This window comes from Gobio gobio (assembly GCF_949357685.1).
Source record: "Gobio gobio genome assembly, chromosome: 9".
Taxonomy (NCBI): Eukaryota; Metazoa; Chordata; class Actinopteri; order Cypriniformes; family Gobionidae; genus Gobio; species Gobio gobio.
In genome coordinates, this window is record NC_137115.1 from 51,934,615 (window position 1) to 51,957,731 (window position 23,117).

Genomic DNA, 23,117 nt, shown 5'->3' on the forward strand with positions numbered 1-23,117 from the left:
GACTTTATGCTTCAAATCTGCTCTTCAGAATCCTATGGGTGACGTCACGGACACTACGTCCATATATATTTTTTTTATTAGTCTATGGTTACAACTCATGTAAATACTGCAAAAAATGTAAATGTGCATGTGCGACCTGGGCGTACAAAGTACGCATGGTTACAAAAATCTGCCGGTGTGCGTACTCTAATGATGATGAAATTCGTGTCACGCACAATGTACACTGACCCTCGCGTAAAAAGTATAATTTGGCCTTGAAGGCCCGTTCACACCAGGAACGAGAGCTATATTAGCATCCACACCAGCGGATAATATCGTTCTGTTTGTTCTAAGCACGTGCTTGTCTGTCACTTTAAATGCTCGAGCACGTTACAGCAGGATGGATTCTGACTGGCTGTCAATGTTTTTATCGTTCATCTGCTGGATAAAATCGTTCTGAAAGTGAATCTCAGTGCTGTTATCACTATAGCTGTGGTGTGAACTCTGATATTCTTTAATATTGAGGATAATTTACCTTTACAGTTATCGTCCTTGGTGTGAACGGGCCTTTTATATTTCCAACACACGCTAGACGTGACTGGCCAATCACAACGCACTGTCACGTGGCCAATCAGAGCACTCTTGAGTTTCTCGGAAGGAAGGCAGCAATAATGTACAGTATGTGAATTTTAAAAAATATATATTAAAGCATGTTAACTTATGCTATTACACCCAATAATAAAAATAATGAATTTTCAAAAATAGTGTCATATAACCCCGTTAAACCAAACGTCAAATATAAGTGTATTCAAACCCAATCTTTATTGTGAACTCTTATTCCTGAGGTACGTACCAAAATAAGCACTTATATAACAGTTTTAACCAGGATCATTCAAAGAGTGCAGATTATGTGTTGTGAAATTATATCACACAGCCTGTTATGAGCATGTAATATAATGACATTATTCTGCATCAGTTTCTTAGTTTTACATAGAGTACTGTAACTTCATATTCAGCTTAGCAGCTTCACAAACACTCGAACTATAAGGACACCTGGTGGATGAAGACTGAAGCACCTGCAGAAACGGCTCAAGCAGTGAGAAGAGTCTTTGGTGTTTTTGATCAGCTGATCTGTGTGTTGGTATGAAGCAGCAGAACGTGTCCTGCCAGACCTTCCTGTACGCCGCCAGGAGGAAGCACGTAACGCATCCCATCGCTGGCTCTCTGAGGGTCCATTTCCTTGAGTTGGCTGTTGCTCTGTGTAAGCACGTCAAACTTCCACAGCTGGTAACGGAGACTCTTCCCCTGCTTCGCCAGAACAAACACCTCTTCAATGCCATCCATCGGCCAAGAGACGGACGCCTCGTTCCGAGAGACACGCAGCCAGGGAAGTGTGACGTCAGCAGGGAAGTGTTTGCCGTCCACACAGCCCTGTCTTAAGCCTAGTAATAAACCTGGAAAAAAAGATTGAATTGAAGAGTTATTCCCTTATATTCAACTTTCAGAGTTTGTTAATTGTCTTGATTATGTAGTCTCACCTGAGATGACTGCCCAGTGGGCTTTGTGGCCATTGCGTAAACAGGGTTCATGATTAAAATCCTCATCATATCTGTGTCAGAGCAGTCAGGGACAGAATACAGTCTGGATATGTGATTCGTTAAACAGCGTAATATGCACATGACTCTGAATATGTGACTGTGTGTCATTGTATTTGATTATGTTAGCACTTACATAAATAGCCAGAGATGTGGCAGCTAATGGTAAAATAAAATAAACTAAAATAATTTCAGAAAACAGTGAGCAAAACAAAAAACTTTGCCTAGTGGTAAAATAAAATCAAATAAATTTAAATTAAATATCAGAAAACAATGAGCAAACCAAAACACTTGGCCTAGTGGTAAAATAAAATAAAATAAATGTAAAAATAAATAAATTTAAATTTATATTACATTTCAGAAAACTGAGCAAACCAAATAAATTGGCCTAGTGGTAAATAAAATTAAATTTAAATTAAAATCAGAAAACAGTGAGCAAACCAAAAAACAATTGGCCTAGTGGTAAATAAAATAAATAAATAAAATAAAATTTAATTTTAAATTAAATATCAGAAAACTGAACAAACCCCAAAAAATTGGCCTAGTGGTAAATAAAATAAATAAATAAAATAAAATTTAATTTTAAATTAAATATCAGAAAACTGAACAAACCCAAAAAAATTGGCCTAGTGGTAAATAAAATAAAATGTAAATTTTAATTAAATATCAGAAAAAAGTGAGCAAACCAAAAAAATTGGCCTAGTGGTAAATAAAATAAAATAAATTAATTAATAAATTAATTTTAAATTAAATATCAGAAAACTGAGCAAACCAAAAATATTGGCCTAGTGGTAAATAAAATAAATTTAAATTTAAATTAAATATCGCTATCTTTACTAATCGATAAATACTATCATTAGTAGCATTTCATTCAAATACTCAATGCGTGCGCAACTCATGTGTCGTTCGTGTCACATCAATGAGCAGCAAGTCATATTTTAACTTTTTAATCTCATCATTTTGACATAGTGTCATAATTTCGACTTTTTATCTCAAAATTATGACTTTTGTTGTCATAATTTCGATGCTCAATTTTTTTTCTTATGTGGCGTGAATGGGCTTCCATGGACAACAGTGAGCAAAACAAAAAAACTTAGTGGTAATGTAAGGTCAGGCCAAATCAAATCAAATCAAATCAGAAAATATAGTGGTAAATAAAATAAAAATATCCGAAAACAATGAGCAAAACAATAAAACTTGCTTTAGTGGTAAAATCAAATATAATCATTTCAGAAAAGTGTTCAAACTAAAGAATAACCTAGTGGTACATAACAAACATTACTTCAGAAAAACAGTGATAAAAGTGATCAAATAAACTAAAATAACACACATGATTTCAGAAAACAGTGATCCAAACCAATCAATCATATCGGCAGTAAAGATACGGTATAAGAACAGGCTGTCCTCCAGCGAGGTGTTTGAGAATGACAGCGGCGTTTTCTCCCATCATGCCTCCTGATAACCTCTGAACTCTGAACCCACACACTTCCTCCGCCAGCTTGGCCATGTCACTGGCTAATTCCAAACAGAACAAAAACATATTAGCATTATAACAAATGATAGCATTTAGAAGTCTTTACAGTTAATGCTCATCCATTTGAACTTTTCATTACATTCACTACATGTATGACAGACAGTTTGAAAGACATTTAGGTCTTAGTACCAGAAAACATTTCTCCTTGTTCAGTGTAGCCATTGTGTTTTGCCGTTTGGACCAGTGTCTCCAGGACCAGCGTCTCTGGAGTCTGCAGAAGATGAGCCGCCATCCATAACGCCACAAGACCACATCTGAAATCACATCTCATGTAGCAGAGCAGACACGCAGCCAACGCACTGCTATTGTAGTGCTCCATATTTGGCTTTTTAAAAAAATTACAAATATTTATTTTCTGTCGGACGATACTTTAGTGTCAGAATATTCATGTCATATTCACTGTGTACTGTGTGTAAAAATGAGCCAAATGATTCCCAGTGCGTACAGATTTCCATATTATTGAGTGCACTTTTTTCAATTCATGTTTTTAACTATTTGCTTATTCATGCAAACTACTATAAAATGATTACACAATCAAGAAGTTGCTATTTTAAAAGGGATAATTCACCCACAAATTTAAATTCCTACTGTCTTAAATCACATCTCATGTAGCAGAGCAGACACACAGCCAACGCACTGCTATTGTAGTGCTCGATATTTGGCTTTTTTTTTTTTGTCGGACGATACTTTTGTGTCAGAATATTCATGTCATATTCACTGTGTACTGTGTGTAAAAATGAGCCAAAATGATTCCCAGTGCGTACAGATTTCCATATTATTGAGTGCTAACTATTTGCTTATTCATGCAAACTACTATAAAATGATTACACAATCAAGAAGTTGCTACTTTAAAGGGACAATTCACCCCAAAATGTTAATTCCTACAGTCTTTCCTACTTTCTGGGGCTTGAAAGTGATAGTTGTGTAGCTGTCAGTGGAGGGACAGAAAGCTCTCAGATTTCATCAAACGATCTTCATTTGTGTTCTGAAGATGAATGAAAGTCTTTTGAATGACATGAGGGTGAGGAATTAATGACCGAATTTTCATTTTTGGCCGATCTAACCCTTTAAAGCTGCAGTCTGTAAGTTTTGCCTCTGTGTCGCCATCTCTGTTTAAAACCTGCAATTGCAGTTATTTGCGGCGTGATCATCTGTGGGTGGGTTGAGCGTCTGCGGCTCCTCAGCGCGGATGAATCCAAAGTTTTGAGGAGTGTGTGTGGCGGTCATTCAGTCACCGCACCGGTGTGGATACTGTTCTTCAGAATCACAGATTCTACATCTTGGAGTATGTCATCTGAGCAAGTAAGTAACATGTCGGCCACTTTTAGGAACAAAACATTACAATAAATCGCGCTACCAACAGTGATTAAATCTAACGATCGCTCGTATCACATCCAACCCACAAATTATTATCATTGTTATACTTCTTTCTCAAATTGTTAATGTTAACAGCCTTAGCATTGCATGATTAAATGTATTTGGTGTTTTTTAGCGTTACCTGTAGAATTTCTGTAAAGTCTAATGCTTTTGACTACGGGTGAATCTCCAGTTGTCACTGATGATGTCATTTGGGCCTTTCTGCATACAATCCGCCATCAAAATGATACGCTTATTTACTCCAGCTGCTGTGAGAAAAGGCTATAAATGATCCGCTGAAGAACATGCTCCTCACATGCGTAACTACAACTAGCCGGACTCTTTCTTTATGTATACAGACCAAGCGGCAACCTCCCACAGTTTCTCTTGAAGCCATTACAGAAGTGACTTAAACTGCAGTTCATCGACTGGCCACTAGGGACAGGCTCCAGAAGGAGCAGAATCTCATTGAGCTCCATGTTAAAATGCCCAACTTCACAGCAGAATAAAACATGTTTACAGTCTGGAACAAATTGTGTTTTTGGTCTATACGGCTAATTGTGCCCTTCATGACGACTGTGAGGGGGTGAATTTTTTTTATAACTCATTTGTTTACATTATATAAAGCCTTAAAGTTCTGCATAATTAAGGGTGTGGCCACTTTGAGTGACAAGTGGATGGCCGTTTGTCTGCTGTCTGTTAGTCATCGCATCACCTCAGCTCCGCCCACGTCCCGCCTCTTTGCCCATTTTCAGTTTTCCGGGAGTGATGGCAAGATGGCAACGGCCGACTTTACACTTCAAAACTGCTCTTCAGAATCCTATGGGTGACATCACGGACACTACGTCCATATTTTTTTACAGTCTATGATACAGACGTGACGCAATGACGCAAAGACATGCAATAATTTCCTGCGTAAATCCACCTTACCACTCTATTTATAACACATTATTACAAGCTTACGTTTGTGAATGGGGCTACGGTAAGGAGATTGTTGTGTACTTGTTGTGGATAATTTGTAACCACAAAAATTACGGACTGCAGCTTTTAGAATGTACCCATTTCATTTGAAGTACTATTTGATTTATTTCTAATTTAATAAAGAAATATTATGTACAATAATATTAAGCATCTAAGATACCGGCATCATCGACCATCAAACATCCATATCAGTCCACTAAATAGGTATGTTTATGGAAACTTACTGTGGACCATCTTGAATGAGGGAAGGCACGTACTTATTGAACAGCAACCATTGCAGATCCTTCCTAAAACTTCAGTGAGAAATGCTGCGATGAAATCATGACTGTACAGAAAAGGTTTTCTGAGAGTGTGTGATTATGATCTGTGCTCACCTGCTTTCTCTCTGTCCTATAATAATCGTGGCCTCTTCATGGTCCCCCTCCACAGGGGCCCGTCCCTCAGATAAAGCCTGGTAAAGCTTCTTCTTGCTGGACACTGAGGGAGCCAGTGATGGAGGAGGAGGTGGAGGAGGAGGAGGTGCCACATTCTCCACTGACATGCTTCTGCAACAGAAGAGTTAGTAAATGAACACCAAATGACAACATGTGAGAGTTTTGTGAGAGTATGATGTCACATGCGTAACGTTACGTTACGATGTTGTTTCCAATAAACCGACATCAAAACAATGTTCCAACGAATACACGTTGTAATTATATAAGCATTCGCAAAATTACACGGATCCACACCAGCGTCCAAGAAGTTATTTTGCTGTGAACTGGGTAGTGTTCTCTACTTAGGGAATACCAAATATGGTCATATACGCCCATGGTCGAAAATACAAAATATCCCGATTGATCGTTTTTTTTTTTTTTTTTTTAATGCTGATATATCTTCAAATAAACAAATAAAAATTACTACAAAATTAATAAATCAATATTAGCAGCTGCATTTTATATTATATTCAGCGACGTGACACCCGAGCAGAAAACAGCGTAACACGATCAACGAACCAATCGGTTTATAGAATGACTCGCCCGCTCCGAAGTGTCCAATCAGAATGTGTGCTGGTAGTCGGACGTGCTCGTTAGACAACCAATCGAATCCTTATATTTTCGAGAAGGCGGTTTTTCAGGCGGAAGTGTGCGCTTTTTTTCTCGGTGTGGACTTTCATTCTGGGTTGTTGTCGTCGGCTAAAGCTCGTCAAATAATTGTGAGTAAATTGATATAATTTGATAAAATAATGCGTGTTATTTTGTTCTTCTTATTGGCGTTTTAGCCTATTATATAAAATGTGTTGATCGCTAGAGGAAAACTGAATTCTTTGATAAATGAGTTGACATGCTAACTCACTAGCTTCCGTTTAACCAACGAGGCGGCTCAGTCATTCATTGTTTTATAGTGTTCTTTAGCTTCTTGTGTCTTGAGGACTTTTAACGAAACTCAAACTACTTCCACCGTTTGCTATGTGCTTAATAAGCTCCTCTTCAGTTTCTCGTTTTTAAGGCGGACGCATGTTGAAGTTTCATTCATTTCTGAGGGTTTTATCATTATCTGTGTTTATCATTCCAGAATCATGGCTGGCCAGGAGATGAGGCTGAACCACACTATTTACATTAACAACTTGAATGAGAAGATCAAAAAAGATGGTATGATTTCATCTTTCTAGATTTTTTTTGCCATTAATTTTTGCACATTGTTCGTATTGCAACCCTTTTCTCTTGTTTTTAATAGAACTGAAGAAGTCGTTGTACGCTATATTCTCCCAGTTTGGACAAATCCTGGACATCCTTGTTTCTCCAACACTGAAAATGAGGGGTCAGGCCTTCGTGATCTTCAAGGAGATCAACAGTGCTTCCAATGCACTCCGCTCCATGCAAGGCTTTCCTTTTTATGATAAACCCATGGTATGATCTATGTTTGTGTAGACCGTTATAACCGTGTGAGCCACCCCCCCCCAGGATTTATTGTTAAAGGGAAAGATGAGATGAAAGTTTCATAATTTACTCACTCACACACCATCCTAGGTGTATATGACATTCTTCTTTCAGACGAACATGGTTAGATTAACAAATGTCCTCCATATATTAAAGGGATAGTTCACCCAAAAACGAAAATGTGATGTTTATCTGCTTACCCCCAAGGCATCCAAGATGTAGGTTCTTTGTTTCTTCAGTAAAACACAAATGAAGATTTTTAACTCCAACTGTTGCCGTCTGTCAGTTGTATGATGCATGTGAATGGGGTCCAATTCTATTAGACTAAAAAAAACATGAACAGACAACTTCAAATTAAACCCCGCGGCTCGTGACGACACATTGATGTCTTAAGACACGAAGCGATCGGTTTCTGTGAGAAACCTAACAGTATTTATGCTATTATTTCACCTCATATCAGACGAATGTCATCAGCTCTCCAGACCGCCATAACTTCCTGCGAATAAGGTCAAAATACTGGCGCGATCATAGAAATATATACGTAGATTCCTCATTCGACCGATCCGCAAAGGCACTAATGAGGCATTTATGTATATATCTATGACCGCGCTGGTATTTTGACCTTATTCGCAGGAAGTTATGGTTCCAAGCTTTATAATGGCAGGCCAAGATTTGAAGCACAAAGTGCATCCATCCATTTATAAAAGTACTCCACATGGACCGCCTTCCGTATTCAACTTGCGCAGAAAGTGTAACGTAGGGCTGGACGATTAAAGTAAACGAAATTCAGAACCTCAGAAAAAATACTATTTTATTTCTTTATTTTCTTTATTTTACTTAAGACTTGAAAACCCTTTCTTAAACTTAAAACTTTACTTTAAAATAAAAACCCTTGTACACATTCCTAGTAGATAGATAGATAGATAGATAGATAGATAGATAGATTTACACTGGCAGCTCAGAGCTTATTAAAGCTACTGTATTAAAGTTTTTTTAGTCAAGAGCAGCAAGTGATTTTCTGTCTTTTTGTTGTTGTATTAACATTAAAGGGATATTTCACTCAAAAATGAAAATTCTGTCATCGAGAAATTAATACAGGTTTGGAACAATATTGGAGTGAGTAAATAATGACATCATTTTAGATGTGACCTGTCCCTTAAAGGACCGCGTGTTCACTAGCCTGCGCTGCTGTCAATTTAAGACCTGCGTGCATCTAATATACAGACACATGCCGATTTTACTTTCATTTTAGACATAACCGAATGCGTTTGTTAACCTTGTGTGTATTTGACAGTATTAGCACAGTAAGACTTAGTTCAGTAATCACGTGTTTGATAGGAGTTTAGTGCGCGCGCTCAGCGCATGTTAACACAGTGCATAAGCACGCGAATGAAATGTTTGACCGGCAAGGCTTTAAAACGCATGCAAATAATGAACTTTCGTGATTGTGAATAACTATAGTGTTCTGTGAGTATAACTCTACCACTAACGTGTGACGTGAATGTATGTCGCGTTGTTCAGTATTGGGATGGAGGCAAATGATAGAATTTGTAGACAAAATAATTAATTAAATGCAAAACCGAAAAAAACGCAATTCACAAGTGTGTATTGAACCGTGAATGCCGTACCGAACGGTTCAATATTATATTGAGAATTGTGGCATCCCTAATATTTACAGTACAAACCTTATCAGTGAACTATGAGGGCAAAAAAAGAACAAAATAATCATTCAGTAATCGAGGTAAAACGTTCAATTAATCGAGATTTTGATTTGAGGTCAAATTGTTCCAGCCCTAGTGTAACGCCTCTCGCAGTGCAAACACTTGCGCTACGTCCGTTACGCTTTTTTCATAAGTTGAATACGGAAGGTTGTCCGCTTGAAGCTAGATGTTATACTTTATTAAGTGTTTAATATGGATATTTTTCTTATACAAACCCATGGATTCACTTCAGAAGGCCTTTATTAACCCCCGGAGCAGTTATATAATGGATGGATGCACTTTTTTGGTCTTCAAATTTTGGACTGCCATATAAAGCTTGGAGGAGCCTGGACATTTTTTTAATATAACTCTGATTGTATTTGTCTGATAAAAGAATTGCATACACCCTTAGAATGACTTGAGGGTGAGTAAATCATAGGCTACTTTTCATTTATCCCTTTAAATGGACCCCAAACCTTTCAATGCTAGTGTTACCCTACTGTTCAAAAGTTTAGAGATGTATGGATTATTTTGAAAAATTCGTATTTTTATACTATAATTGATCAGAAGTGAGTAAATATTTTGTTTTCAAATAATTGCTGTTCTTTTGCGCTTTCTATTCATCAAAGAATCCTGAAAAAAGGCTAGTTTCCACAAAAATATTAAGCAGCTCAGCCGTTTTCAGCATGTAATAAGAAATTATTCTTGAGCATCGGGATCAGCATCTAAAGCCCTATTCAGACGGGAGTAGTTTTACAAGGGTAGATGGAGTAATGTCATTTTATGACGGAAATATTAATGACCAATTTGCACGGGATAAGAAATTTCAGTAAAACTGGTAAAAAAAAGTGTCACCTCCCTGTCGTCATGTGCGTATGACGTTGCTTCGTGATCATGTAATTTAAATTCTGATTGGATTCTGTTGGTAAAAGGCACTTACCTAAAGCTAAAAGAAGCTGTGCCTCTATCAAGTTCTTTCTACGTTCCTTTTGATCTGAATGTTATGTGGAAAGCACTTGAGGTTTGCCACAGACTAGAACACAACTGAATGCTTCTGAAAGTGCCTTCCCACTTGAAAATCTGCAGAAAACTACTTTTAAACAGGATATGGTGGAATATTAGGTATTAGCATAGCCTCAGGTATTTTTTCTGGCCCTTTTTACTGAAGGTAAATGTTGCTGTAATCTCTATTGATGTTGTCTATAATTATTACTGAGATGAAATGGGACAAATCACTGAGAAGTTTGGGTAATTACTTTACCGCACCTCTCCATGTAAAACTGATACAGTCCGAATATGACTTTAGAATGATTTCTGAAGGATCATGTGACACTGAAGACTGGAGTAATGATGCTGAAAATTCAGCTTTTAAATTATTTTTTTAAATCTATTCAGAACAAAAACTGTTATCTTGGAAGTCGTTTTGATCAAATAAAAATGCAGCCTTTAGTATAAGACACTACTTTCAGAAATGTATACAAACCGCAAAACTTATTTATACATGTTGAAATAATTGATGTCTTTAATTAAACCACAATCTGTACTAAAATGCTATCTATTCACAGCGTATCCAGTATTCAAAGATGGACTCTGATATCATTGCGAAAATGAAGGGCACATTTGTGGAGCGAGACCGTAAGAAAGAGAAGAGAAAGCCTAAAGTCCCTGAACCAGGTGCTGGGAAAAAGGGGTCTGCCACACCTGCTATGGCCGGAGTTCCTGCAGCTATGCCTGTTAGTATATTTTTGGGATCTTTGGGAATTGTTTTGCTCCATTGTGGCCTATTTTAAGGCTGTTATTGAATTTTATTTTTGTTATTTACAGGGAATGCCGCCCATGAGCCAAGCTCCTCGCATGATGCCAATGCCTGGTCAGCCTCCCTACATGCCTCCGCCTGGTATGATGCCTCCACCTGGCATGGCACCCGGACAGATGCCGCCAGGTTCCATGCCACCAGGTCAGATGATGCCAGGACAAATGCCTGGCCAGATGCCACAGCAGGTATGTGTTAAGTGAGGGATAATTTACGGAAGGGTCTTGCATTACCCTAAAGAGGTTTTACTCTGTGACATCCAGCTGAATAGGGATGGGGCCGATCCAGTATCGGGACCGATACCAGCGCAATTCACGTATCGGATTTTCCCGATCCAACCTGTGGAGAAATCCGATATCCATGAGCCATGTCTGTGCTTTAACCATAGACTGTAAAAAAATATGGACGTGGTGTCCGTGACGTCACCCATAGGATTCTGATGAGCCGTTCTGAAGCGCAAAGTATGGTCGAGCTGGCCGTTGCCATCTTGGCAGTGCGTCACTCCCGGATAACAGAAAATGGGCAAAAAGGCGGGATGTGGGCGGAGCTTAAGTGACGCAATGACTAACAGACAGCAGATAAATGGCTATCCACCTGTCACTCGAAGTGGCCACGCGCTTAATTATGCAGAACTTTAATGCTTTATATAATGTAAACGAATGAGTTATAAAAAAATTCACCCCCCTCACAGTCGTCATGAAGGGCAAAATTAGCCGTATAGACCAAAACCACAAGTTGTACCAGACTGTAAACATGTTTTATTCTGCTCTAAATCTGGCCATTTTAACATGGGGCTCAATGAGATTCTGCTCCTTCTGGAGCCTGTCCCTAGTGGCCAGTCGATGAATTGCAGTTTGAGGCACTTCCGTATTGGCTTCAAGAGAAACTGCAGGAGGTTGCCGCTTGGTCTTAACGTTGTCTGCTGAAATGACTCCCGCCAGCTTGTCTGCTATCTAGCTGCAAACTATGGAATGGATTTCCTGAACGGAGGTGTGGCTCAATGAGACAGAGTTATGAGACACGCCCCGCTCAGGAAATCCATTCCGCAGTTTGCAGCAGGATAGCATTGAGCAGCATTGTGTTAGTAGCCAATGTCAGCTGTGTGGAAATACTTCACACTGGAAACACCGCAGAGAAAGACAATGTTTGCAAAACCTTAATTCAGAAAGGTGGAAGCTCCCTCGCGTCGTACAACACAACGAACGCAATCAAACATTTAAAAAAGCAGACAAGTTCAGACAAGACTAGGGTGACATTTAAGAGACAATAATCAGGGCTTGACATCAACAATCGCCATCTGCGTGTGTATTTTGGCTGTGGCGTGTAACACTCACACCAGCCACTTTGAACTTATTATGGTCTTCTCAAAAGCCATCTGTTATAATCGTGTTGCGCATTATAACCACGTGTTTCTATTGAGTTTATGAATATAATAATCAGAGGCGTTCAGATTAGCGTAGTTTTGTTCAGAGCGCGCACCGCTCACTCACTGGAATCTACACTCAAAGCAGAGATAAACGTGCGATGCACGCAGGAGACTCATTTATCATACCGTGATTGACAGTTTTTGTTCTATTTCAGCACCGAAAATAGTTTCAAACAAACACAGCAGAACCACAGCGCATCTGATATGACTGGCATTAGGTTGGCTTGACGTTCACGAATTTAGGGACCGTCTCTAAAGTTACATACAACATTGGTAGGATAAACACGTTTCTAACTTAAATGGCATTTGATGAGAATGACTTGGTCATAAAACTGACTGTGAAGTGTTCATCTAGGTGTCAGCAGGGTTCCCGCGGGGTCTTAAAAAGTCTTAAAATGTCTAAAATTAATTTTTTTTAAAACGTCTTAAACGGCCAGATTTTCACCCAAGGTCTTAAATTTAATTTAGTTAGGACTTAAAAAAAAGTGTTATCCTCGTTCATTTCCAGAAATGCTGGCTGCAGAAAGTTATTAATGTTACACTGTAGCAAAAAAGTATCGAATGGCGAAAGCAGAGCTCTAGAGTGTTTGCTGCGCCGCCCCCAGAGCGTTCGTTCGGGGTGTTGTAGTTCTTTCTGGGGGTGTTGGTACACGTACTCGGTGATAAAACTACAAATCCCGTGATAAATGCAATTACCTGTCCGCAAAATACGTCTACATTTAATAACGTTGTATTTTTCTGGACAGAATGAGGCAGACATGCATTGTTTTATATTATTCTATTCAGTGATAAAGTCTGCACTCAATCAGCACTGCATACCTTAATATTATGAAAATAGTGAAGGCTTGAAGAACTCAAATACACCATATCTTGATGCAGTCGTGTTTATTGTCTTCGTTTCATCAGTCAAAGCGTTTCTATCTTCAGTTTATCCTACATCGCTAGCTTCACATTAGGGCTAAGGATTACTTCTCTGAGGGAAATGTGGAGTTTCTGCTCGAGGGCGCCCTCTGGCTTCCAGTATGAATGAAAGTTTGGGTAACAAATATAAAAAATAATACTTCTCTCTAAATAAATTTATGACAACCCATATGTTTTTCTCCAATGTACAGTTTTTCCCCCACAGTGGATGCATAAGAGGCTCATATTTCATATTAAATACATAGACTTTAAGAAATTTATATCACAGATAAAAAGCACAGAATTTCTTTATTTTTTTATTTTATTTTTTACAATAAATCTTTAGACCTTTCTAATGATTTTTAGTCATAGGCTGTCTGCATATTAACAGGTAACCCAGCAGGTTTTTTTTGTAAAATAAGTTTTCTGTAAAATATAAATGGTATTTTATTAGTATTATTATTATATTGTTATATTTATTCTTAAATACTCTATTTAAAATTTTTTAATAATTAAGATGTTATTGTAATACAAATATTTAACAAAATTAGAAATATTACTATTTATTGAATATAATCATTATTATTAGTCTCGTCAATATATAAACATATATATATCAAATGTTATATGCATACACTTTTCATTTGTAAAAAAAAAAAATTGCATTTTAACCAGAATAATCGCAATTAGATATCTTCCCCAAATCGTGCATCCCTAGTTTATCCTATCTCCCTAGTGCATCCCCTGTTCAATCTCTATTAGGCTATTAATATGCTGTTTTGTAATCTATTCTATTTGAGGGCAAGTTTGTTTTAGCCTATTTTCATTTTGGGCCTAAGGTTTTGGGCATTTGGCACGTTGTTGGCTGTGGAGGGTTACTAATGTCATTGCTTTTTTTATTATTTCTTTGATTTAAATAATTTTGGTAATGCGTCGTATAGGTCTTAAATTTCAATCTTTATGGTCTTAAAATGTCTTAAAAAGGTCTTAAATTTGACTTACTGAAACCTGCAAGAACCCTGTGTCAGGTATGATGCACACCTTTTGGATTTTTGATATTTAATCAAATAAACTGTCAAATCATATGAGAATAAATGCTTTATTTCACTAGGATACTGTAGGGGCTCTTACACAAAATATGCTAGATTTAAATGCGTCACAGCTGATAGAACACTGAGAATATTGCTTGAGAATATATTTACAGAGATAATATTAGAGATTAGAGATATAATATTAGAGATGTATGCATTATGCGTTGCCATTGACAACGGCCATTATAAGGAAGGAAATCCCACAGAATCTAGCTTAAAGTGCTTAGAGCTGCTTGATTTATTTTTTTGTTTGTTGATTTTCAAATATAAATTGACAACCGTGATAATTTGGGTCACTATTATCATGATGTGAAATTTCCATACCATTTCATCCCTAATACGTAGCAAACACAGCTCTGGTATCGGAATAGTATCGGCCGATATCCAAATTCAGGTAACGGATCGGAAGTCAGAAAATGTGGATCGGTGCATCCCTACAGCTGAATGTACATTATCTCGCTTATTACACGGATACTTCCCACATAAGTAAATAAGACATGAAATACTGACATTTAAGGGATACGTTACAGTCATGCCACTTATTACACGGCATAACACCACTTAATTATGGGGATAAGAGAGATTGAAATGTTTTATAATCATACCCGTTTGTTATCTTATCCATTACAGTGTACAAAAACAATCGTTGCACAATGGCAGCAGCTGCGTTTGTATGAAACGAGAGCGAGTCAGTGATACTGGATGACATAATTACATAACTACATAAGATTTGAGTTTTAGGGCCAGATTTACTAACAGCTTGCTCCAGTGCAAACCCTGTTTTGGCGTTAAACTACGGTCAGGATTTACTAAAGACAGTTGTAAATTTGCGCTGGTAGATTGTGTTGGTCATTATGGAAATCATCTGTTCTTTATTGGCGTGTCGTCAATAGGTCACACGCTGAACTTTCCACTCCCATCACCACTTATGGAGTTGCGCTCTCGCTAATTTGCCCTGTTTAGTAGATCTGGCCCTAATTTTTTTTTAGTAGCTCACCAAATTTAAAACGTTCACAGCAATGTATATTGCTGACTTCAGTTACCCGGATGAGCCTGTGTTTTAACCGGTTGTTATTGGGGAATAACATACTGCTGGATGACACTATTGTGAAACACTCGACTGATTGGTCAGAGCCGTGTAGCAAAACTAGAATGAAAACTATATTTGCTTTATGACTTAATTATTAATATTCATTTTGTCTGTAGGTGTCGGAAAACCCTCCCAACCACATCCTGTTTCTCACCAATCTCCCAGAGGAGACCAACGAGCTCATGCTGTCCATGCTGTTCAACCAGTGAGTGTTTGTTTGCAACAAATCCACCTGTCCAAAACTACCACATGTCATTTTAAATCTCCATTTGCTAATTACAATGTCGCTTTCTTCTCATAGGTTCCCTGGATTCAAAGAAGTCCGTCTTGTCCCCGGTCGTCACGACATCGCCTTTGTGGAGTTTGATAATGAGGTGCAGGCGGGCGCAGCCAGGGAAGCGTTGCAAGGCTTTAAGATCACACAGAGCAATGCAATGAAAATCTCCTTCGCAAAGAAATAACACTCGCATGCATGCGACTATGACAAATGGCAGTTACACACAGGCCTGCGTTTAGAGACCTTGGGGAGCGGTTCAGAGTGTTTAATGGCTGAATAGAGGAACCCACACACACACACACGCCATTCAAAGGAAAAAGTCAAGATGTGAAAAGTACTTTATTTGATGTGACTTACTTAGCCGTGCCAGTTAGCTTTTTACTTCACAATACAAGGTAAGGAGAGAATGGAAAGGTTATTTTATTTTCCCCCTCTTTCTCCTCCATTTCATCCTTTTACTTTTATCCCCTCTTCTCTGAGATGGTCGGCTTTGGTGAGTTTGTAAGTATGCAGGTTTTTTTTAAATCAAATTATGTATTCTGAAGCATTGCACCCAGAGTCTGGTTCCCAGACATTGAACCTGGAGCTCTGTTTTTTTTATTAAATTCCAGTGTTTTACTAAATGCATTCTGCTTGTCCTTTTAATTTTCTTTCACTATATTGTTCTCTTATAGTTCAGTGTGAGTAGTAGGCTATTGGGGTCAGGATTTAAAGGGTTAGTTCACCCAAAAATGAAAATTCTGTCATTAATTACTCACCCTCATGTCGTTGGACACCCGTAAGACCTCCGTTCATATTCGGAACACAAATGAAGATATTTTTGTTGAAAGCTGATGGCTGAGAAAGGCTTCAGACAGGCCTCCATTGGCATTGAGTACACTTATACTCCCAAGACCAATAAAAGGCACTTAAAACGTCGTTACAAGGTATCAACCCTTTAAGACGTCAAGCTGATCCAAAGGGACAGCCAAGATATTTATAGAAAAATATTTAATATCGGCTGTATATATTGCAGGGTTTTTCCTACATTGAACATTTTTTGCCGGCCGCCAAAACAAATTTGTCCCGCCAAAGCCTTATCTGATCAGTTATTGTGATTTTATGAGTGATGAAGAACAGATGACTGCTGCACTTGGGTTAAATGAGTGACCCAGAGAATGACTAGTGAGCTCCTCCCCCGCTCGCACGCTCTGTCTTCAAAATAAGCATACTTAGCTTTCTAATGTTTCACATATTACGTTAATCAAAATCAAAAGGTCGGAAGACCGAATCCATGTTGCATGTGGCGCTATCAGACGTGGCGCTATCAGACGTCTTCCTTTAATTACCGCTGGGTGTGAAATGCGCTCAAAAAACATTGACTGATTCTCTGACCAGCTGACATAAAGCATACTTTAAATAAACAGGAAACAAATCCTATCCGGTTATGAAGTGTTTTCTGTGTGTTGACAAATCTTTCGCGATGTTCTAAAGACGGGATTCGCACACAAAGCGTCTGCTAATGTCCGATTCGCGACCTAATGACTCCTTTGAACCAAATCATTTTAACGACTGGTTAGAACAACTGATCTGTCCAACACTGAACTCACAAATTAGTTTAATCATTTACTCAGAACAACACCTGAAATGAGAACACAAGTGTGCTTACCCACTTTAGCAAGAGTGGATAGTAAGAATTATTTTTAGCTATGTTCTTTCAGCTTATTTATGTGGACAATGTGTAGTAAAATAAATAGCCTAAAATAATTTAGTTTAGACTGGAGTGAGCTGAACCCAGAACAAATTTGTTGTTAGCTAGCTGATTGTATATGGCAGAAAATTAGGCTATTTGTTCATTTTTTTAATACTATTTTTTAATATTGATATGATTGCCAAAACAATTATCAGTAAATAGTGTAAAAATGAGGAACAAAAACAAACATCAAGGTATCAAAATAAGAAGCAAAAATTACAAACTTTCTTTGAATTTATTTCAAATTTATTGTCAGTATTGTGCTTGCAGATCAAGTGGGAAGGGTATTTTTTTTTTTTACCGTGCGTGTGCGTGTGTGTGTGTGTGTATGGATGACCATGTCTGTCAGCCACCACCGAAGACCATTTTTGACCCAGGAAAAACCCTGATATTGTTTTAAATGTTCTAATCAATGAATCCTGAAAGTTATTTATAGGCACAACCATTTTCAATATCAATAGGAAATGTTTCTTGAGCTGCGAATCATCATATTAGAATGATTTCTGAAGGATCATATGACACTGAAGACTGGAGGAATGATGGGAGAAACAACATTTTAGTCAGACTGGGTAAACCCAGCCTGATCTGCCGGCGATTTGATCTCGCCCTGCAACTCAGTCTGGAAACTTGTACATTCATTTCTACTGCTTCTGTTACACTTTTGCAGGAACCAATCACAGACTGGCTTATCCACCTGGAGCGCTATTGGTTGGTTTAACGCGATGACGGCTAGAGAAGCGATTGGTCATTCTGTTGATCACGCCTCTTGTGGTCTGATTGGTTGAAGGACTACCCAATTGCGTACAGTCATTTAATTTCTGCTTGTTAATCACGCCTCTTGTGCAGTAGAAAATCCAGAGCAGACTCCCAGACCAATAATCAATCTTAAATTGAGCTTGCTCTGGTGATAGCCAGACAAACATTTTGTAACTCTGAACCACTACTCAAAACACTGTGTATTTGCGGCACCTGCTGGTCAAAAGTTTAAATGTGACGCAAATTTAGCCCAGCCCCAGACATTTAATGAAACCTTTTACTAGCCAAACGTTTTGATTGTGTTTTTTTTTTTTATGTCTAGTGCTTATTTTGTGTTATTAGGCAGGGCTTACAACGGTCAATATCATCCGTTTCTATATTATACCTGCATAGATATTAATATCTAACCACTTTTTTTTTTATTTAAGTTTGCAAAAGTTAGTCAATTTTTCTTGTCTCGAGTTTTTTGCTTGCCTAGTCCTAGACTGAAATGCATGTTTGAGCTGTTTTAACTGAAAGCAATTTGCACTGATATATCTTAAATATGTCTGCTTCATTGTTTTCTCAAGATGCACAGCAGTAATGTTTTTTTTTTTTTTTTTTTTTAAGGCTGGTTTATAAAAGCTGCTTAAATGTCGTAATTGAACTAAGGCCTAATCTAAGTCCTGTCTCTTAAACCGGGCTTAAATGTCATAATTTAAAGTCCTCATGAAATCAATCAAACCGTCTCCATTGACTTTGTATTGCGTGAAGCTTGTCATTTCTGACTTGTAACAAAAAACAGAACCATGTCTAAAAGCTGCTGTGAGACAAGGTGTACAGCAAACAAGCTAAAAAACAGAAGTTTTTATAAGCTGTTGACCCAAAAAAACAAGTGTTTAAGGACAAAGTGGATCCAGCCAAATGAGACGAAGCGAGACACTGAGAACTACACTCACTGGAGGGGAGCAGCAACAGGAAATATAAAACTGACATCTGGATATTTGACTTAACGGTGCCAAAATGTTTACTGCACACGTAGACATACTGAGTGTCAGGATCCCAAAATGTACCCATTCTTCCTGCTGATGCTTCACGTCTTATTGCCTGTATCCACTTATGTCTCCTTAAACGCTCGTTTTTTGGGTCGACGGCTTATTAAAACCTATTTCTGTTTGCTGTACACACGGTCACAAAGCAGCTTTTAGACATTGTTCTGTTTTTTGTTACATGTCAGAAATAACAAGGAAGATCAACCCCCTTTGGGTTTGAATCAAGGGGGTAATCCAGCACCCGGAAAGCGTACCTTCCATAGGGGCAGCCATTGCTAACCAAGCCATCACCTGCTGTTAGCATCCCATTCATTTTGGGGTCACTTTGACAGCGAATAACTTTAGATCTGAGGCGTTTAAAGACTCCATTTGTCCATTGTTTATTTCTAAAGAAACACGACAATGTATAAAAGGCTCCATTACCTTGTATCTTACACTATCGCCCCGTAGAAGCCGCATTTGTAAAAATAGGCTAATGATTGCATCATAACCACGCGACTCTCTGTCGCACAGTAGAGAAATTACCGTATAGACAGGAGGAGAAGCTCGCAGGCAATCTTTTACGGTCTATGAGGCAATTTATTAAAATAAATACTAAGCAAAATGACAAAATAATTCATCAGAATACTTACCAAAAGTTGCCTCTGCTCACGCTCTCCGTCTCTGCAAGATTCGGTGATTCAGATTTCACTTTGTTTGCACAACTACTAGAAGACTTACAACTGTCAGACAGGTTGCTCACGTCACATCTACGTGGTCAAGCTCAGTCTGAGGCTGCGCAGTTCATCAGCCATCAGGAAGAGAGAGCTGCTAACTGACTTCACTTTCCTCCGTTGAAGTCTCTGGGGTCGCTGTGTCCATTTCTTTTACTGTCTGTGGTTTGAATATCCTTAACCACTCCCCTCCAACCGTTAGTCTGCTATGAGTGAGAGATGTAGGTGCGCTGAAGTAAAACCCTACCCTCTATTCAATATTCTGTTTCACTTGGAAAGGTGTTTTTTTCTTTAACTGACTTAAAGCTACACTCCCTACATTTCCCCCATCTAGTGGTGAAAAGGTATATGACCATCCAGAGACTTTTAGTTTCTCTTCCTCTCAATTCTGATTTTGTTTTAACTCCTACGGTGGCCGATTTAGTCCAAGATTAACATGGCTTCCAGTTCGACCTCGTCCACATTCGACACTGTGCCATCGAGTGTTAAAACGCGAAAGGCGAAGCTTGAATTTACAGGTATGTCCCTCTTTGGCTGATGTACTTTCAAGATGGAGGGGCAACATGGCGACCTGCATTCGAACCCCTTATCCGTATGTATTTTCAATGGCATATTATAAACTTACGAGAATACTTTATTACTTGAAAGAAGTAAATATACATTAATGAGCACATATATTTTTGAAAGAACTAAGTGTTTTTAGTAAAGAATAAACTAAAAAAGTTACACAGTGTAGCTTTAATGTATATTCAGTACAGTGAATGACAACTGTCTGTGGTCTCCCAGTGGTTACGTTATGGACCGTTCAGTGAGTAAATTATTAATTTACAGCAAACCGCGGTCAATCTCCGCCTCATTTGTTTGTCTTGCATTAACCCCTCAACGCCTGGCGCTCTTTTTTTTTTTTTTTTTTTGATCGCTTTTTTGTCGTATCATATATTTGAGTAATTATCATAAATTAGGTACCTTTCGAAAGCTTATGAACTCAAAATTCATCTTGTGGAAACCGTTTAGAAATCAGATGTTGCGTTAGCATGGAAACGGTACTCTAAATTCTTCTAGCGGGCTCCCCCCCCAGTGGGCGGTGTCATGTTTCGTATTACAAAATGTTTTTTAACTACTTTATAATCAAAATCTTTTCCAATCTTGACAAAACGTATATCGTCGGAAAGGTCTCAAGGTTCAATATTTGGTGACTGTTTAGTGTTGGAAGTGATATTTGGACAGAAATTTACAGGAAAATGCATTAAAAAAACAATCAATGGAATTTCAATGACACCCGGTGGCTATTTGTGGTACAGCGCCTAAACAAAATCTCATGGGGACTTCAATTTTTGTGATATCAACTTGGTTAGACATATGACTTTGATTTTATAGTAATTTTAGAGTAAAATATATATTTTATATAAAATACAAATATTAGTTTTTTTTTCATTTACAGTAAATTTAAATTTCCATAACTTTTTCATACTTTCAAATGCTTTCACTTTCATAATAATCTGCTGAGTGTCTGCTTTAAAACAAGACCAAACTTTGGTCTATATTCCAAAGCATTCTTGAATTACAGCCCTTTAAGTTTGGATAGTGCATTTTCATGACTATTCTCAAAAAGGGGGGTGACCGTAATGAAAGTGCCGTTTCATTTTCCCCTCTAATTCTAATACACTTAATGCATCCTTCAAAATAAGCTGAAGAAAAGATGTGAAACGAAGGCTTTCTTCCACTGATCCTTCATATTGAGATGGTGTGACAGCCCAATGACATATCCTTTTTCATATGCATTTAAAAAATGCATCATAGCATAGATTTCCTCTGAAGTCGTCGTAGTTCGTGAAGATGTCCGCCATGAGCGCGTGTCTTTCTTTAGTGTTTGACCACAGTATCCAGCGCCAGTCCTTGTTACTTGTGCTTGTCCTTGCCTGTCACTCGTCCTTTTGAAGTAGAAGCCAGCAAGCTCAGGGGAGGTTATCTTCTCTTCTCATCTCAGTGATGGTCTACAGCCAAACTGGCTTATGGACTGGGAGTCGTGGTGGGGACAGCCATTCCTTTGACATCAAACACGCAGAAATCCTTCTTCAGCTTGAAGATCATGCCTACACAATTCTGTGTTACACTTTCTGTAAGTGATGAAACTGATTTATTGTGTTTACTAAGAATTTTCTCTAAATCCTTTACCCCAAGATTATGAGTGAATGAAAAACAACATTTTTGATGTGTAATGAAATAAAAGCAGTCAGGAATCGGTTATAGTAGCGATTCCCAAACGTTTTTGTATGGAAGCTTGTTTCTGCCACAGAATGGAAAAAAAAAAAAAAAAAGGTAATTGCACGTTTATATCACAATTCTGACAAAAATTAGCCTGGTTAAAACCAGACCATTCTCAGTAGTAACTGAGTTATGGTCTGGCAAAGCTTCATAGACAAATCATTTCCAAAGGGGCGTCACCAACGGGCGTCGCTCAAATGCTTCTCGGCGCAATTGGATAGACCTAAAACCAATCAGAGCGATGAGGGAGATGACGTATGCAGAGCGACGGAGAAACATCTGACTGGCCGTTTCTCAATATGCGTTCTTGTCTGTACTTGTGTTCTCAAATAGGAAATGTCCCCGGTTTCCATTTCAGAAATCTGGTCACCTTACCTAAACCACATATTAATGTTTAATAAATTATTTTTTTAAATGTAAACGAAAAGAGGCAGGGTGTTTTATACTTCGTTTTATTATAAATATATAAGATAATCAATGTAGGCCTAGCTACGAGTTGCCTGAACCACATTCGTGTGGCTATTATTATGTTTAAATTTTTTTTTTATTTTTATGAAATGAGCCAGTGGTGTTTTATGACATATTTCGTACGCGAACTTCTGACTTGCGTCCGTGACTTATGCTGCGTTCCAGGCAGGTTTTTGAGCCCGTAAATTACAACTTCAAACCACGACTCACGACTTTGTAGTGTTCCAGGCAAAGTCACGCCAAACTGCCTGAGCGCAAGGAATTGTGTGGTAGTTTGATGTAAACAAAGCATGGCGGACCGTGCGGGGTGTATGCTCATTTACAATAATTTCTATCGCCAAAGGTGCTTACTCCTTGCTTGTTTGAGGGAAACGGAGGAGAAAAACAGCGCAGACGGCAAGAAAAGCTGTTATACCTTTTATTTTACGTTATTTGTATATTTGTTTCATAAACACTGCATCCGTAGGGGCTGCCATTGTTGCTTCGTGGGCTAA

The 23,117-nt window shown here is 38.2% G+C and overlaps 2 protein-coding genes across 4 annotated transcripts; one reads left to right on the top strand and one right to left on the bottom strand.

Moving 5' to 3' along the window:
• Window positions 1-780: 780 nt before the first annotated feature.
• Window positions 781-6,242, bottom strand: actmap (actin maturation protease). 3 transcript variants are annotated; one of them, XM_079825933.1, is made up of 7 exons: window positions 6,162-6,242; window positions 5,820-5,990; window positions 5,670-5,738; window positions 3,238-3,362; window positions 2,960-3,089; window positions 1,518-1,588; window positions 781-1,433 (listed from the first exon to the last, which is right to left on the bottom strand). In XM_079825933.1, exons 2-7 carry the CDS (start codon window positions 5,984-5,986, stop codon window positions 1,102-1,104), a joined length of 894 nt encoding a protein of 297 aa, XP_079682059.1. In that variant the 5' UTR covers window positions 5,987-5,990; window positions 6,162-6,242; the 3' UTR covers window positions 781-1,101. The 3 variants fall into 3 exon arrangements, with proteins under 3 accessions (XP_079682059.1, XP_079682060.1, XP_079682061.1); XM_079825934.1 differs by having other exon boundaries at window positions 784-1,433; window positions 6,174-6,218; XM_079825935.1 differs by having other exon boundaries at window positions 784-1,433; window positions 6,076-6,204.
• A 299-nt stretch (window positions 6,243-6,541) lies between these two features.
• On the top strand, window positions 6,542-17,076 carry snrpa (small nuclear ribonucleoprotein polypeptide A). Its single transcript, XM_079826202.1, has 7 exons — window positions 6,542-6,637; window positions 6,997-7,073; window positions 7,159-7,331; window positions 10,627-10,794; window positions 10,886-11,062; window positions 15,498-15,586; window positions 15,683-17,076. The coding sequence occupies exons 2-7, from the start codon at window positions 7,001-7,003 to the stop codon at window positions 15,840-15,842; spliced, it is 840 nt and encodes a 279-aa protein (XP_079682328.1). The 5' UTR covers window positions 6,542-6,637; window positions 6,997-7,000; the 3' UTR covers window positions 15,843-17,076.
• Window positions 17,077-23,117: the final 6,041 nt, after the last annotated feature.

Coding starts and splice junctions, on each gene's coding strand:
- actmap (XM_079825933.1), bottom strand. CDS start 5,986: ATGTCAGTGGAGAATGTGGCACCTCCTCCTCCTCCACCTCCTCCTCCA. Junction 3,090..3,237: donor ACAAGGAGAAATGTTTTCTG/GTACTAAGACCT, acceptor GTTTGGAATTAG/CCAGTGACATGGCCAAGCTG. Junction 1,589..2,959: donor GGACAGCCTGTTCTTATACC/GTATCTTTACTG, acceptor GCTCTGACACAG/ATATGATGAGGATTTTAATC.
- snrpa (XM_079826202.1), top strand. CDS start 7,001: ATGGCTGGCCAGGAGATGAGGCTGAACCACACTATTTACATTAACAAC. Junction 7,074..7,158: donor TGAGAAGATCAAAAAAGATG/GTATGATTTCAT, acceptor TGTTTTTAATAG/AACTGAAGAAGTCGTTGTAC. Junction 10,795..10,885: donor GAGTTCCTGCAGCTATGCCT/GTTAGTATATTT, acceptor TGTTATTTACAG/GGAATGCCGCCCATGAGCCA.